General features: G+C 31.1%; 1 protein-coding gene across 2 annotated transcripts in view; it reads left to right on the top strand.

Annotated features, from left to right (window-relative positions):
* Window positions 1-17,080, top strand: part of PCDH15 (protocadherin related 15) — a 1,779,889-nt gene that overhangs the window by 1,211,606 nt on the left and 551,203 nt on the right. For both annotated transcript variants that reach the window (XM_055092816.2, XM_057298896.1), the window contains one exon: window positions 6,647-6,802. In XM_055092816.2, the coding sequence (XP_054948791.1) occupies window positions 6,647-6,802 (156 nt within the window). The remainder of the gene's footprint in view (window positions 1-6,646; window positions 6,803-17,080) is intronic.

The raw sequence follows: 17,080 nt of genomic DNA, 5'->3' as shown, positions 1-17,080 counted from the left end.
TTGCAGTGAACCAAGATCACACCACTGCACTCCAGCCTGTGTGACAGAGTGTGACTCCGTCTCAAAAAGAAAAAAAATTATATATATATATATTCCATTTCAAAAATATATTTTTTATTTATATATTATATATATTCCATTTCAAATATATATATATATGCTCTGAATATCAAAATAGAACCAACAATTTGAGTTTGACCCTACTAACAATGGCAAAAGCTCTGTATTATAATCACTAGCCTATAATTAACTTTAACCCTTCTTAGTGGTAAATTGCTCTTGAAATTATTTTTATAGAAAATTTTCCACTGAATTTTTGTTATGAAATTATGCTTTTCTAAGAATATTCTGATTTTAATCAAAGTTATTTTGCTTATAAGGAAGACACAAAAATGCCTTCAAATGATTTCCAGTTGATGGGAGAGAATATTAACAATACCAATAGCATAGATATAAAAAATAATTTACTTTCATGGAAATTGTATGTTTACCAGGGAGAGAGGAAAACTACTTGGTCTTGGACCATATGGTCTCTAGTTTCTACCTTTCTCTGTGTATATTCTCTATTTTTCTCTCTGCAGAGCAGATTCCTTTATACACTTATAATTTTACTCCACTTCCTTGTTTTTCATTTGACTTTAAGAGTTTTCTATGTTCATGCCATGCCAGTTCTTCATAAACTTTTGATGCAGTGGCCATTAAAGAAGGCTTAAAGTCACTGTGTTTTGTTTTGTTTTAAAATTTCTAAGAGAAATAACAATTAAATACTCACTGGTTTGAATCTATAGCCAGGGAGCAAGGAGTAGGGCCACATGGTAGATCCATATCCAATTATACCATCTTTTTAGCAAGAGTTAGGGAAAAATTTATTTTCCAGAGAAAGTGATGCAAATCATGTTTTCTACATTTTCTCATTGAGGCAATAAACTGTCTCTTAATGGGGACGTTTGAATAATTATGGCTGTAATAGAATTAAAAGCAAACAATATAGACAGAAATATTTTTAACAGTGTGTTAAAAATAAGCTGATAAACATGATCTTCATGAAAATTTCCAAGGATGAATATAAATAATAAAAATACCCAATGCTCAGATATTTGTATTTAATTAGAAAGCATTTACATGAGATTGTATGACTATGAACTGTTTTATAATTTTAAAACTTGGTGTATAAGATTTTCCCTTATGGTCATCATTTATTTTTATGTCTTATTTTTATTTTTTTGTTCACTAAAGTTACATAAATTTTCAGCACCCAAAAATAAAAAAAAGAAAGGAAAAGTTACAAAATTAAAAGTCACAAAAGAGAAACAACCAGAATGTGATATTTGGGGTGAACATGAAGAGTCTCAGTAATAAAGGCGCATCACATAAAAATTTTGAAATGCTAAATGATTGTCTCACATGGCCAAAATGCTCTCATCACTATTGGGCATGTGATAATAATGGTCATGACAATATCAATAATTAAAATAATAACAGAAAGAAAAGTATGACTCTGGTACAGTCCTATAATACTTATCTCAAAATCCTGGGCAAAATTTTAAAAGCTTTTGAAACGAGAGAAATTATGTTCATAACAACATCAAATATCTTAGCTTCTTTTCTTTCAGACTCTAACTTGGTAGCTGCAAAAAGAGCTTGACTCCCCTGCCCGGGCCAGTGTCCATTTAACTGCTAAGTTTAGTAGTTTTATCTCCACCTTGTATCTTGCATCTCCATCCGTCAACATAACTTTAGTATAAGACCTCTTAGTCGTCACTCATATAAACTAATTGTTCTCTACCACCTGTCTTGATTCAACCTATTCTACAACCAGAGTGCTGAAACAGAGACTGTGTCCGCAGATACCTTTTCATTGCAAACTGTTTTCTATCTGTCTCTTGAGTTTTGCTAGATTCAAGATGCACCCTGTCTATACAATTTTCTTTTTATTTAGAAATGTATGAACTACAATCTAAGAAAACTAATGTAATTATTGTCCCATGACCATATCCAATTTTTTCTTACCATACCTTCCCTGATGTTCTTTTGAACATAAACTTTGAAATCACTGTTATCCAGTGCTATCAGTTGAATTTTATGTGCTACTAAGACATATCTTAAATGCTGCTTCTGTATAAATTATTTTCTAATAACACTGATATGCAATTCCTTGTTCTAAAATCCATATTATTTAATAGTATTTTTGACTGACTTTATTTATGATCACCTCATATCAGTTTTATAAAAGTTGCTGTTAGTATCCAAGGACTATGTCATATTAATCCTAACCCACATTAAACTTTTCATATAACAAATACCTACCATTAAATAGACTGAATGTCCTTAATAATTCACTGTGAAAAATCTATAGATGTATCTACATGTCACATATGCGTAATTGTATTTACAAATTGATATTTTCTTTTTAGGTAATATCTTCAGTAAATATGCTACTATTCATTGTGAAAATTTAATTTGTGAAGGACACTGACAACTCTGGCCAGCCATTTCCTTTAAGTTTGCTTTTTTATGTAAAAGTCATTTCTAAAACACACAATGTCTTATTTCCTTTCACTGTCTTCCACATTACTTGTGAAATAGGAATGATTATGTTATAAAGGTGGTAAGTCCATAGACAGAAATATCATGACAAAAAAAATTCACTCCTGAGAATTAGACAAACTTTGCCTATACTTTATGAAAAATAAATTCCTATAGATTTGCCAAAAATGCATTCCCTGCCCCCCAAATCATTGACTTCCAAATCATTTGGTTTCTAGAAAAAACATATATTGGATTGAAGATTTGTGCTATAATCTACACTGCTAATATCAACAAATCCCCTATAAAAACTTTAATTTTCATGTTGAATCCTAAATGATTGAGAAATTCATAACAAAAATTTCTATTTTATATTTTTTTCTTTTTTAGAATTACAAAATTTTTACATTTTTCTGGGAAATTTTTTTCTCTTCACACTCTCAAACCCACTTTTTAATGATAGTATCCTTTAATTGTTGATATATATCATTCCTGATACACATATCATAACCTATACTCAGGTACACTAATACACAAATGTGCAAGTATACGTTCAGAGTATTGTGTTGAGCACTCATTTTTAAATTGAAAGAATAGCTTGCATGTTTAGGTATATATGAATGGTAATAGTTTTAAATAATTATATGAACAAAATTTCTACCTAGCTTTTTTTTCTTCTTTGTTTGATGAATAAAGCAATTAAAGAAAATTAGAAAAGTTCAAATTACCATGACTTATTTTTGCCACCAGTTATGAAAGATAAAGCAAAATTTCCCTAATGCATTCTTAAGCATCTGAGAGTCCCTAAACTCTCACTAATGGACTTAGTAGAACTGTACTTTTATTTATGACCTTCTTATACAGCAGAATTGAATCTATGCCAATATAAAATTACATTGTGTGTTATGTATTAGCCACGGGGAATTTTTGCCTTCGGTGCGATCCATTATGGTTATAATTTATTGCCCTCTAAGTTCTAGCCATGCCACTAACAGTTGCATAAGGAGCTAAAGTTGAGAGTGATAACAGTTCCAGGTGACCTGGTTAGATCTAATTTATGGGTACTTAGCAGGACTAAGTGAGGCCTCGGTACACGGTGCATTTGATCCTCTATTTGATAAGATTGTGACCTTTTGGTCCCAGTGGTACCACTCCATGTAGAATTAGAAGTTGAGATAGAATGTTTTTATAGGTCTCTCTTGCAATGATTGGAAGATAAATAACTTTAAAAGTGCATAATTCACCTCATTGTCTTCCAAGAGGTGTGCCAAGGGCAAACAGTACACATATTTATTTTGTTTTTAATTTACAATTAAAATATGCTGGACATGCCTTAAAAAGTCTATTACACACTTGAAAGCTGGTAGTAAAAATGGAGGTCATCTAATTCAAATTCTTTCCAGGAAACTTCTAAGAGCTAGTCTTTTTCAATGGTCTTTTATCCTCAAACTGGCATATTTCAGTGATGGGTCTTGTTTTATAAATAGTCTGTTCTATTCCATGTCACTTTTTCCTCCTGATTTTTCTTTATTTTATACAAAGACAAATGTGAAAAAAGAAATTGAAGCATTACAAATATTTTAGCTCATAATGGCAGAGGAAAAGTATTTGGTAGTGAGAAGGCATAAATTTATTTCTAACATAAACTATACTCTTCTACTGATAAGAATCTCTGCTCTATTTGTTATTTTTTACAAACTTTTATGGGTACATAGTAGGTGCATATGAGTTACATAAGATACTTTGATACAGGCACATAATTATTTGGTGCAAATTTGGATTAAGAGAAGCCCTCTACTTATGGTGAAAACATGCTTTGAAATATTTTTCAACTATTTTTCTTATTTCTGCTCTCTGAAACTACAATGTCAACTAATGGATGTTTCCATGACAACCATTTAGATATTTGACAAATCATATGTCGTTAACTTTAAAATCCTCCAATTTTATGCATTCTCAAAAGTGTTCAAATTTCTCTTCTATGCACCTGTAAAATGGTACCTGTTATAATCTACCTATATATTAATATCTGATATTATTAATTAATGTACAGTATGCATTAGTGTTCCAGTAGCCCATTTACAGTGCTGTCATGTAAAATCAGCTTCTAGCTATCAAAATTTCACAATTACATTTTTACATTAATGTTTGTAGCTGTCTATTACATTTGGGTGATTTTTTTTCTATTACAAATTGGAGGATAAAATTTATTATTGCAAAAATTTACCATTTTGTAACCCGTTATTATGACTTATTAAGATGACTTTGAACCATGTCTTTTGTCATTAAATGTATTTATACATCCTTCCAAGGTTTGTAACATTCACAGATTTTATACACATGATTTTAATGCCTTCATTTATATCAGTGATTAAAGGAGAAATAGAGTAGATATAAAAACACAGAGCTATGTGTCATTTCACTAGAGACCTCTTTTTGTATGTCAATGATGCCTCAATTTATTCTTTCTAGGTAGCATCATTCAGACAGCTACAAATTCAAGTCAACTTTCTTTTTCTTTGTTGGCCATAAAAATATCTTGAAACTAAATAATGATTTCCTTCAGCTTAGATATAGTTTCTGTAGCATTTTTCTCATTTACAAATGTGTCATGCATTATAGATTTTATTTTTTCACTATTTTGGATATTTATTTTTTAATAAATAAAATAGGATATGTATTTAATCCCTTAGGTGTTTAACATATGCCTAGTATAGTCTAATCACATGCAGTATTTACAATTCTCATTGGTGTAACTATTAGCCTTAATTTTATAGATGAATAAACGAAGCATAGAGATACTGTGTACTTTTTCCTGGATCATACAGTTAGTAGGTTATGGAACTGGAAGCCATGCAGTTTGACTCCAGATCATCTGTCTTAGGCATAGGGCTGGTTACTGGAAAGAGGGATACTATCATGACTAAAATAACACACAGGTTGTATTGAGCTTCCAGTCTAGTGAAGGCAGACAAACCAAAACAAGTACATAAAATATACAACGAGCCAAATTTTCGGTGAGAAATGCAATAAAGAAAAATAAATTGGAAGAAATTTGAAAGGAGATGTCAGGTTGGAGACAAGGTTTTTAAGATGGAGGGGTCAGGATAGGACACTGCAAAAATGACATATTTAGAGATAAAGTTGCATAAGCTCAAATGGGGTTAAAAATCACAAAGAAATACTTTGTAGTGGTCAATACTCTGACTCTAGAGTCAAATATTTGTAGGTGTGCATTCCAGATCTGCAAACTGTTAGCCATGGCACTTGAGGAAGTATATCTTTGACCTTTCCCGTTCAAGGAATTTATTATAAAAATTATTAGATAAGTAAGCATATGCTTATGTATACTATGTATTGAAGTATTTTTTATAATGACAAAATATAATAGCCTGTAGTAGTTCATTTTAAATTATTACTTGGATACATTATGCTATAGGCTTACAATGAAGTATAATATTGCTGTCACATAACATAACTTCATAGTATTATACAAAAAATTCTATAGTAAATCTACATTTATAAACATGGGCTGATATTCACTGTGTGTCTGTGTGTCTATAATATGTACATATTTAGAGAGTGAAAAAGATTAGCAAAATAAGCATTTAAATGTGTAGAATGAGTAAGTTTAGTTGGCTGGATTTTGGATTTTCTCTTTTGGTAATCAGTATTTTTAATTTGATCAGCAATGAACATATAATATTCCAGCAAAAATATAAATAAACATAAAAGTTAAACAATCTCTCTTCTCCAGGAGTTTATTAATTAACACTTTTTTCAAATTAAAAGTTTATATTATTGCTTCTTTAATCTTTGGAGGGGCAAACTTCGTTTCATCCCATCAATTCTAAGCATTAATTTTGTGGTTGCGCTCATTAGCCATCCACTAACTGTGAGCATAATGCTACCTGAAGTCCACACGCTGAGATACAAAATTAAACAATAAATTAATTATGATTGTCTTCTCTTGTCCTTAAAATGATCATTTTCTTCGAGATTATTATAATTTAAAAATAAACAAGAATAGAAAAATGTACTGAATGAACGAGTGCTTTGACAGTGATGAGAAGCTTTGTTTTTAATTGGTATTTTAAAAGATGCAATTTCTACATTGCAGCCACCGATGAACATACACTCCATTGTGGTGCAGGTCCAGTGCGTCAACAAAAAAGTGGGCACTATTATCTACCATGAAGTGCGAATAGTGGTGAGAGACAGGAATGACAACTCACCCACTTTCAAGCATGAAAGCTACTATGCCACAGTGAATGAGGTCAGTTTCTATTTACTCTCTCCCTGTCCTTTCTGTTGATATATGTATCTAACTATATACAATAAATGTTTATAAATGATTCCTTTAAAATTATGAGCTTAACTGTTTAGAAATATCAAGAAAACATTAAAAAAATAGTACTCAGAAGAAGTATGTGACTTCCGATGTTATTTTAAGAATCCATTTAACTATGGGAAAAATAATGTATTTATAATAATAGATATTTTATTTTTCATCATCTTTGAAAATTTATTGCCTAGATCCATCTACATGCTTACTTAGGCATAACGCGAGTTATTATTATTATCCTAAGGCATGTATCTAATACAAATACATTGCCTTTGTATTTCTGAGGTGGTCATACTAATTAAATACTGGAAGAAAATGTCTGTGATTCTATAAATGTAAAGTTATTTTCTGTATTTTAAAATCAAGTTCTGAAATATCCAAAAATTAACTATAAATCATAACCGAATTCTTATAGAAAAATGCTGATCAAATTAGAAAAATTATATTTAAAAAGTAGTATTGTAACTTTTTAAGGACATGCTTGTTTGTTGTTTTGCTTTGTTTTATTTTCTCTTTTGGCTAAAGTGCATAAGTGAAGAACCACTTTTATTTTTTTTAAACCGTGGTTACTGTATTAATTATTTTTAGTTAATTAAGCTACAAAATATTTCTAGAGTACCTCTAATGTGACCTATTATGTATATGTTAGACGCATGAAAAAATGAATGACATTAATGTGATAGTACATATTTTAGCAGACCATCATTTCAAGATTTTTTTAATCTTAAAAATTTGCATGCCTGCTTTATAGGAGAATAACTGTAATTTGTGAATTAAACAGATCATTTGGGCCTTTAACCTCTACATTCTTTTTGAAGTTACTAAAAATATTTTTTAGTTATTTCAACATTCTTGTGTTCATGAAAGTTTGAAGAAATTATGTTCCTTGTAATCTGAGACTTTCTAGATTATATAACTTAAAAACAAAATACAAACTCCTATTTAAATTTAACAAGACGAATTACTGGTAGATAAATGCTTCACCTCTTTGAATGACTTTTGTTTAATGAGTTTCTACTGTAATGACAGATACTAATTAATTTCCAAGTAACTAGTTTTAATTATATATAAATGATCTTATTTTGAAATACACCCTTTGAGTTACATTTGCTTTGTTCGGTTGAGTGCTAACTTTATTTTTGGTATAAAGTGATAGGTGAATTATCTTAGGCAACAAATCTACTTAGAGAATCAATATGTATATATGTATATATATACACACATATATACACATATATATATACACACATATATACATATATATATACACACATATATACATATATATATATATATATATATTTGTTAGTTCTGGGTTACATGTGCAGAATGTGCAGGTTTGTTACATAGGTATACACGTGCCATGGTGGTTTGCTGCACCCATCAACCCATCATCTACATTAGGTATTTCTCCTAATGCTATCCCTCTCCTACGCCCTCACCCCCCAACAGGCCCCGGTGTGTGATGTTTTCCTCCCTGTGTCCAGGTGTTCTCATTGTTCAACTCCCACTTATGAGTGAGAACATGTGGTGTTTGGTTTTCTGTTCTTGTTAGTTTGCTGAGAATGATGGTTTCCAGCCTCATCCATGTCACTAACTGCCCCTGGATCCCTCTTCATAGTTCATCTTTCTTTCAGAAATTTATAATGTTCAATTTGAAGTTCAAAGCATCCTATGTGATTTGACTGTTTCCACTTTCCTCTCTCATCTTTTCAGTGTCTTGTTAAACAGTAACCTTCTCAAATATCATTTTAATCATGCAACTCTACTTTTCAAAAATTTTGCAATTTCTCATTATTGTCGGGTGTCAAAAGGTCACTTCTTCTGGCAGACCTTCAAGCTTTTCCATAATCTGACCATTTGTCAATGTGTTCTGAACATTCTCAAATTCTCCCTGATAATGCCTTATCCTGTTCAGATTAACTCTCTCACATCTCATAAATATCTCCCTTTCTTAGCCTTTGCTCACACTGTTCATTTTGCCTACAATAAGATCCTCCCTACCATGCAAGTCTCAAAATTTTGTTCGTCTCTTTTACTTGATTTATTTTTATGAAATAATCAATATTTACATGTATTGATCTTCAATTTCTTCAAACCCTAAACTCCTAAACATCAGAGTGATAAAATTTATAGAAAAGGTAAAGATTTGATCTTAAACATTATTTTGAGAAGCTAGATTACTGTGCAAAACTGTCAATACATTGTTGAACTGGTAAGTTTCTCACAATGCATTTCCTTTTAGATAACTGAGGTCATCCTATCCCATTGACACTATGGTCATATCTTCTATGGTTTGATAATATCAAATGTGTGTACTTGATGGTCATATTTTTCACCTTTGATTTTGCCCATACTCTTTACATTTACTTTCTTGAAAAAAAAAAACAGTGCATTTAAACCTTGAAATAGCATCAAAAGAAAAAATAGAAATTTAGCTATTATTCTCATTTTTAATTTGAATAGTTCTTCCATAGTACTAGTACTTAGTTTAGTCCAATGAATTATAAATTATGAATTATCTATTGGTTTAGTTGACATGAATTTTATCTATTATGCATTATGTATTAGGAAGATACATTAAAATTAGATACACACATACTATATATGTGTATGTGTATAAATAGATATCCCTATCTTGCCCATCTACAATGCTGTGTTTATAATAAAATTAAATGAAATGACTTTTATTCTGTGCAAGATTGCAAGGTATTTTTCATACTATTTGTCCTTTTAGTATAAGACATGAAGTTTATGCAATTAAGAAAGATCTAAATGTTTTTCCAAAAAAAGTCATTCACAGTTTAATAGATTGTTAATGTCAAAATATTTCACACTTCATTAAAATACAAAAGACAGGTATAATAAAGTCATTATCACAGATTTATAAAAGAAGCTTCCAAAATTAAAGTCCTGATTAGTCACTCTTATTATTCACTATGAGAAAACTGAGAACTGGAGCAGTAGTATAAATTGATGGTTACAAAATTGACCACGAAGTTGGGAATAAAACTCAAGTCCTTAGGTCAATCATCCCCTCACTACTTATCAATAAACATTCTAGTATTCTAAATTATAACTACTTTCATGTACCTTATTTTACAAATAAATATGATTTACATTTATGGTATTATATCATAATCACAATCAGCACTTTTATAAATGCATTAAATGCTATCCTCTTACGCTCTTCGTAAACATGTTCTTCTATTAGTTTGTCAAGAATTCACCAAAACATTATTAATTCCTCTATCTACATGTTGAACACGGGTTATAACAAGGTTTCAAATGTCTTTATCATGAGCAAGACATAAGACATTGAAGTATTTTTCTCTCTTTAAGTGAAGACTCAATTAGCTTTAAACAATTGTATCATTAAGTAAATAGTTTGCCTGGTTTCAAGAAAAAATTACACAGTTGCTGATCATTCTTATGCAAGTTTTGGAGACAAATCTTTCTCAACAGTGATGGCAGGTTTTTGAGGTTCATCTCACCCCCCAAAATTTATTTTGATGTAAGTAAACAAGAGCAAGTCAAGACAGACGTAATGTTTCCTTGGGCATGTGAAGAATTTATCTCAAGTTAATATAGAGCTTATATATGTCTGGCTTTTAATGATCTTTTCATTGAGAGAAAATTTTTCAGTCAATATTTATTTATTTTTATCATCCTGAGGCCGACAGGAAGGAACTATAAAAACCTCTAAAGCATGGGTTACCTATAGTATATTAAAATAAATTAAAATGTATTGTTTATGGAGCTATATCTATATTATGAGCACTGTGGTAAGCTCTTTTTTATGCACATTATCTTATTTAGTCCTCACAGTAGCTTTACAAGGAAGGAATATCCCTGTTTTAGAAATTAGAAAATTGATGCTTCAGAGGTCATATAATTTGAATTAAAGCCTGCCAAAGATATCTGCACACTTACCTGGCAAAAAATAGCTTTGCAGATGCGATTAAGGTAATGGAAGTTAATAGGGAGATTATCCTGGATTACTCTGGTGGGCCCAATCTCAGTGTGAGCCCTTAAAAGGAAAGAATTTTCTCTGGCTAGAGTCAGAGAGAGGCAAGGGAAGAGGAACTGGATAAGATGAGGCATAAGGGGAGATCAAAGACAATCTAAGACTTAGAAGGACTTAGCCACTATTGCTGGTTTTGAACACCAATGGAGCTATAATATAGCCTGAAAATGCAAGAATGCTCTTGAAGGAACCCCAGTCGACAGCTACCAACATAAAAATAAATACAGCCAATAATCTGAATGAGCTTGGAAGTGAATTCATTTTCAGAGTCTACAGAAATGCAATGCTACAGACAGTTTGATTTTAGCTTGGTGAGAGCTATCTCTGACTTCTGACTGACCAAACTGTGTGAGAGTAAATTATATTAATTTAAGCCACAAAATTTATGATAATTTTTATGACAGCAATAGAAAACTAATGCGAAAGTTATCTCAGTAACTGTCAAAATAAGTAAAGAAAAAAAAGCAAGGAAACGTAAGATTTGAACATTGAAATCAGCGAAATTGACCTGATGTATTTTAAAATGATGTATCCAACAACTATGAAGTTTATTCTTTTCAGGCACATGGATGGAACATATAAAATAATTTACCAAATGCTGGGTTTTCACGAATGTATCAACATGTCCCCCACGTGGCTAAAATTATACAGAATGTGTTTTCTAATCATCAAACAATTGAGCTTAAAATCAATAAATACAAACTAGAAATGCTCCTTATAGTTGGAAAATGGCATTAAATTAAATACTTACAAATGGCATTATTATATATAGAACTACCCAACAGTATTTACAGAAAAAAAATATTACAGTTAAAAAGTGAGTTCAGCAAGTTTACTGCAGACAAGGTCAATTTTTTTTTTTTTTTCAGAGTTTTGCTCTTTGTTGCCCAGGCTGGAGTGCAATGGCGCGATCTTGGCTCAGCGCAACCTCCGCCTCCAGGGTTCAAGCGATTCTCCTGCCTCAGCCTCCCGAGTAGCTGGAATTACAGGCATGCGCCACCACACCCAGCTAATTTTGTATTTTTAGTAGAGATGGGTTTTCTCCATGTTGGTCAGGCTGATCTCGAACTCCTGACCTCAGGTGATCCACCTGCCTCAGCCTCCCAAAGTGCTGAGATTACAGGCATGAGCCACTGTGCCCGTCCAATATTTTTTAAAAGAAATAAATTTTATACATCAGCAACAAATAAAAAATGAAATTTTAAAAAGTAATCCATGGATTATAATACCTACCAAAATGGAGTTTTAATTATATTTATTTATTTTAAGTTCGATTACACTTTGAATTGAAAGAAAATATACTCTCATGTTTTGGTAGAGATATGGATAATCACAACTTTCACACATTGTTGGTAGATAAGTAAATTGGCACAATTACATTAGTTATTTTGTAGTGTCAACAAAAACTGAACAGGCAGACACCCTATGACTCAGCAATTCTACTCTGTTGAATATACCCACAATAAATTAGTGCATGTGTATATCAAAAATCATGTTGAGAAAGATTCTTCAAAGATTTTCCATAGTAGCTAAATCTGCTGACAATACAAATATACAATGATGCTGGTGCTGGATTACCATTTGTTAGTTTCATTTGTCTTTCTTAAAAACATTTCATTTAATTTGTTCTGTACTTCAGATTTCTCACCTGAAAACGAAAATGGCAGTATTAGAATTTTTGCCTCACAAGGTTCAATGAAGACACATAATAAATTTTAAAATAGAAAGAAAAAAGCCCCACAAATTTTCCATGTATGATAAATGACCTGCATATTTTATGACTCTTGTAACAGACTATCTGAAGCTGGTTATCTTTATACCACTTATCTGCAACAATACTGCATATGTATTTGCTTTTTGTTATGATATCTACCCCTTTAAAATTGAATCTGCATTAAAGCTGGCACTTTGTTTTTCATTGAGTAGAACAGTGCCTGGCACATTACAGAAGTCCTATAAGTAGGTTTATCATTAAATTAGGAATGGCACGGTTATCATACAGAAAAATATCCTATAACATATATATTTCTACGCTGATGTTCCTGAGATAGAAAGCAAGAGTTTGCTTTGAGTTAAATTTATGAAGAAGCTCATATAGAGTAAATTTTTTAAAGAAACGAGTATAACCTTTCCAGATTATTATAATAAATTACATAGATTAAAACAAGAATAATGACAAGAACAACAAAAAACACTTTTTAAAACTTGATAAATATGAACTATGTGAATTACGGTCTATTTATAAAACATTAGAGAGAAATTATGTATTTATTCATTATATGACTGTCATGCCACTTGAGATTTTTTTACCCTACTTTTCATGTCCCGGAAATACTAAACTCATTGATTAAGCAACATTAATATGATTCCCCTTTGACCAAATGTACCTTTTGTTTTCGTTGAAAGGTTTTTCTAGACGCACGGCTTTATAAGGATCAATGCAAAGGGTCCCAAGTGCTTCACAGTCAGCTTAATGAATTTGTGTTTAATCAAGTTCTGTTTCTTTCAGTATTAATAACATGAAATTTTAAAGGATGCTTCATAAATTTACATTTAAGATGCCGTTCACAATTTAGGAAGGTGAGTATTAGCAGTTTAAATAACCTTGAGTTTCTGGAAGAATCAAGTTTTTTGGTAAATATTGACATAACAAGTATATAGAAAATTATGTCCTGCTTACAAGGTTAAATGTCTTCAAACTTTAGATTTATAATAATTTTAATGTTTATTTTTCTTGCTTGTTTTGTCATTAGGCATACTCATTAGGAACTAATTTCATACTAGACCAATTTTAAATTTGTTCTTATCCAATTTTGTTCATAATAAGAATACTGCATAGATATGTTTACCACATTTCTGATATCATACCTCCTGATTTTGAATGAAATAAAGGTATTTTACAATAATAAGTTAATTATAATAATTACCATTGAGTTACCATTTATTAATTGCATCGTGTGCCAAGCAAATTCTAAGTGTTTTCCATGAAATAACTTACTTAGTACTTATAGATAGCTGCCCACAGACTCAAACTTTGTGTGTTCATTGTTTTCATTTTACAGATGAGAAAGTGTAGAAATAGGGAAGCATTAATGAATTTGCTCAAGGTCTCATTGCTGATAAGTAGCCAATCTAAGTCAGTAACCAAAACATCCTCACTCCAAAACTGAGCACTTGCTCACCATATTGTATACATGCATTAGGCAAGAGACTGATAGGGCTTGAGTACACAGAGAAAATTCCATGCAATTTTGGAAATTCATATTTATTTCCCGAGTCTTAAAATCTGAAAGTGTAGAGTGTAAGACCATTAATATGAATAAATATTAATACTAATTTCAGAAAAGTTGCACTTGATTCAGTTTAGTAAAATAATCATGTTCGAGGTTCAGTGTTGTGAGAAAAGGGAATAATCTATTGAGTCACACAGCATAGGTTTCAGTTTTAGGATGACCACTTCCTACCTGTATAATAATGGAAAATTAATTAATTTCTAATGGACTTAGTTTTCTCAATTAAAAAAACTATAATACTTTTAGGGTAGTTATTAAAGGTTAAAGGATACAGAGAATGTAACATGAGACCTACGGTGTTGGGTGCATGCAATGAATAGATAACACTCATTGAATGGTAGGAACGATGATGACAATGAGCTTTCTAATTATATCCAGCAGTTTCTACTTTCATCCAATCATGATTCCTAAAATATTATTCTAAAAGTAAAATACACCTATTTTCACCATGAAGCATTTCTTTTTGAGGAAATATTTTATTAAACTTTACAGTTGACCCTTGGACAACACGAATTTTAACTTTGAGGGTCCACTTGTACATGCAGTTTTTCAACTAAGCATAGATGGAAATACAATATTCATGGATGGGAAACCTGTGTGGGTTTTACAGGGTCAATTAAGGACCTGAGTATGTGCAGATTTTGGTATATACATGAATCCTAGAACTAATAATCTGCCTAAACCAAGGGACAACTGTATTTTTGTACCACCTTCTTTTATGGAATAACTGTATGTCATGTCAATTCTAATTATATTTCTAGTTATATTTTTGAAATAAGAAAAATAAATGGTTAACATAGTGGTATAACCAAACAAAATGAAGAATACTAAATCCCATGTAACAGCAAGACTAATAAACATACTTTAAAACTTCATTCTATTCACAGATGGGCACTTTCCCTATGATAAATTTGTCAATTCAAATCAACACAAGTTCTGATTTTTATTCTATTCAAACTTTGTAAGATTAACAACCAGAAAATGCCCTTTAATTGATCATGAGGGGACACTGTAAAAGACCTTACTTACAAAATAATAGCTGTACGATGAAGAATAGAATGATAGGATGATGATGATGATGTAGGATCAAAATTCAATGGCTGAAAAAGCAGTGATTATATGGTTATAAAAAGTTATAATTGACTGAATATATAACATTTAATAACTTTTCTATAGAATCCCACAAATTTATGAAAAAAATCTAAAAGGCAATGAAATGGGACCCATGAAGATGAACACCCTGCCCAACTACATGCATAATAGTTAGCTCACCATAGAGGTAATTTTTACCAAAATGCCAGGGCTTTGGTCTAGGTCCTGCTGCTCACCACACAGAAAGCCAATCACTGAGGCAACAAACATTGCCAGAAAAGAAGGATTTAATCAGGTGCTTCAGCCAAAAAGATGGGAGATTAGCCTCAAATTCATTTCTTTGGCTGACTAAAATTGCCCGTTTATATAGCAGGGAAGAAAAGTAATCATATGTGGGAAAATGGGAATTAGGGAGGGGAAATGAAGGTCAATAGGAAGCAGGTGGTTGGTTAGACAATCAAAACAGGTAAGCGGTCTGGCATCTCATTTTCCTGATGTGGCGATCTGGCAAACTCCAGTTCCTTGATACTATCTGGGAGGTCTAATGGTTGGTTTCCCGGGAAAGGAACTCAGATAAGGCAAATGTAACTTTTGCAAGTTTCAGAACTGGGAGCATCAGTTTCTAGGTTTATTCAGAAGAAAACATAAACATCAGTTCTGTGGGATGATTAGACCAGTTTCAGTATTTCTTCTTACCTGGTATTATATGCTGATTTAATTAGTAATTGCATATTAATTTATTTTAAATATTATGCTTGTTTCTCCTAACATGACATAATCATATCTTTTATCAATACCTACTGCATCAATTAGCTCTTAATTTTAAACAATGAGTTTTTAAATGTTTTAGTTTTTCTTTGAAATTTTAAAGGAATGACTAAAAACATTTTTAATGATTTTATCAATTAGCAGACACACAAAAAACCAAACTTCAGCCAAATGAAAGCACAGAAAAGCATGAAAATCTATCTCTTCGTCTCTGTTTACTCTCTTTCACTCTATAAGTATATCTTATTAAATTTGTTGACAAATAATTGGTTCAATGTGCATTATATTTATAAAAATTAAATGTAATAGAAGTAAAGCTATATTACATTTAAACATTATTTTTCTTATATTAAATGATATATTCAAGTCTTGAGCTTTGTTATAATGAAAATGGTAATGGAAATGGTCTATTTATAACTATATTTTACATTATTTATTTAAATAATATTAGAACAATTTAGACCTAAGTGATATTGTAATAGAAGTGTACAGTTCTCATATGTCCCATATACAGTTCCCTGATTGTTAACTTCTTAAATTAATATAGTACATTTTTTGTAACAACTAATAAACCAACATTGGTACATTATTAATTCAAATTCATAGCTTATTGAGATGGTTTTAGTTTTAGTTTTTGTTTTTTTTTAGTTTTTTAAAGGTTTATTTAAGCTTTAAAAAGTTAGAGCACTATGTACATATATAGAGAACCAAATTTATTCATTTTTAATTCCCTGTGTTTTGTTTTTTGTTTTTATTATACTTTAAGTTTTAGGGTACATGTGCACAATGTGCAGGTTAGTTACATATGAACACATGTGCCATGCTGGTGTGCTGCACCCATTAACTCGTCATTTAGCATTAGGTATATCTCCTGAAGTTATCCCTCCCCCTCCCCCCACCCCACAACAGTCCCCAGAGTGTGATGTTCCCCTTCCTGTGTCCATGTGTTCTCATTGTTCAATTCCCACCTATGAATGAGAATATGCGGTGTTTGGTTTTTTTTTCTTGCAATAGTTTACTGAGAATGAT

The sequence above is a fragment of the Pan paniscus genome, chromosome 8 (genome assembly GCF_029289425.2).
Source record: "Pan paniscus chromosome 8, NHGRI_mPanPan1-v2.0_pri, whole genome shotgun sequence".
Lineage (NCBI taxonomy): Eukaryota > Metazoa > Chordata > Mammalia > Primates > Hominidae > Pan > Pan paniscus.
This window is presented reverse-complemented; position numbering and strand designations above follow the sequence as displayed.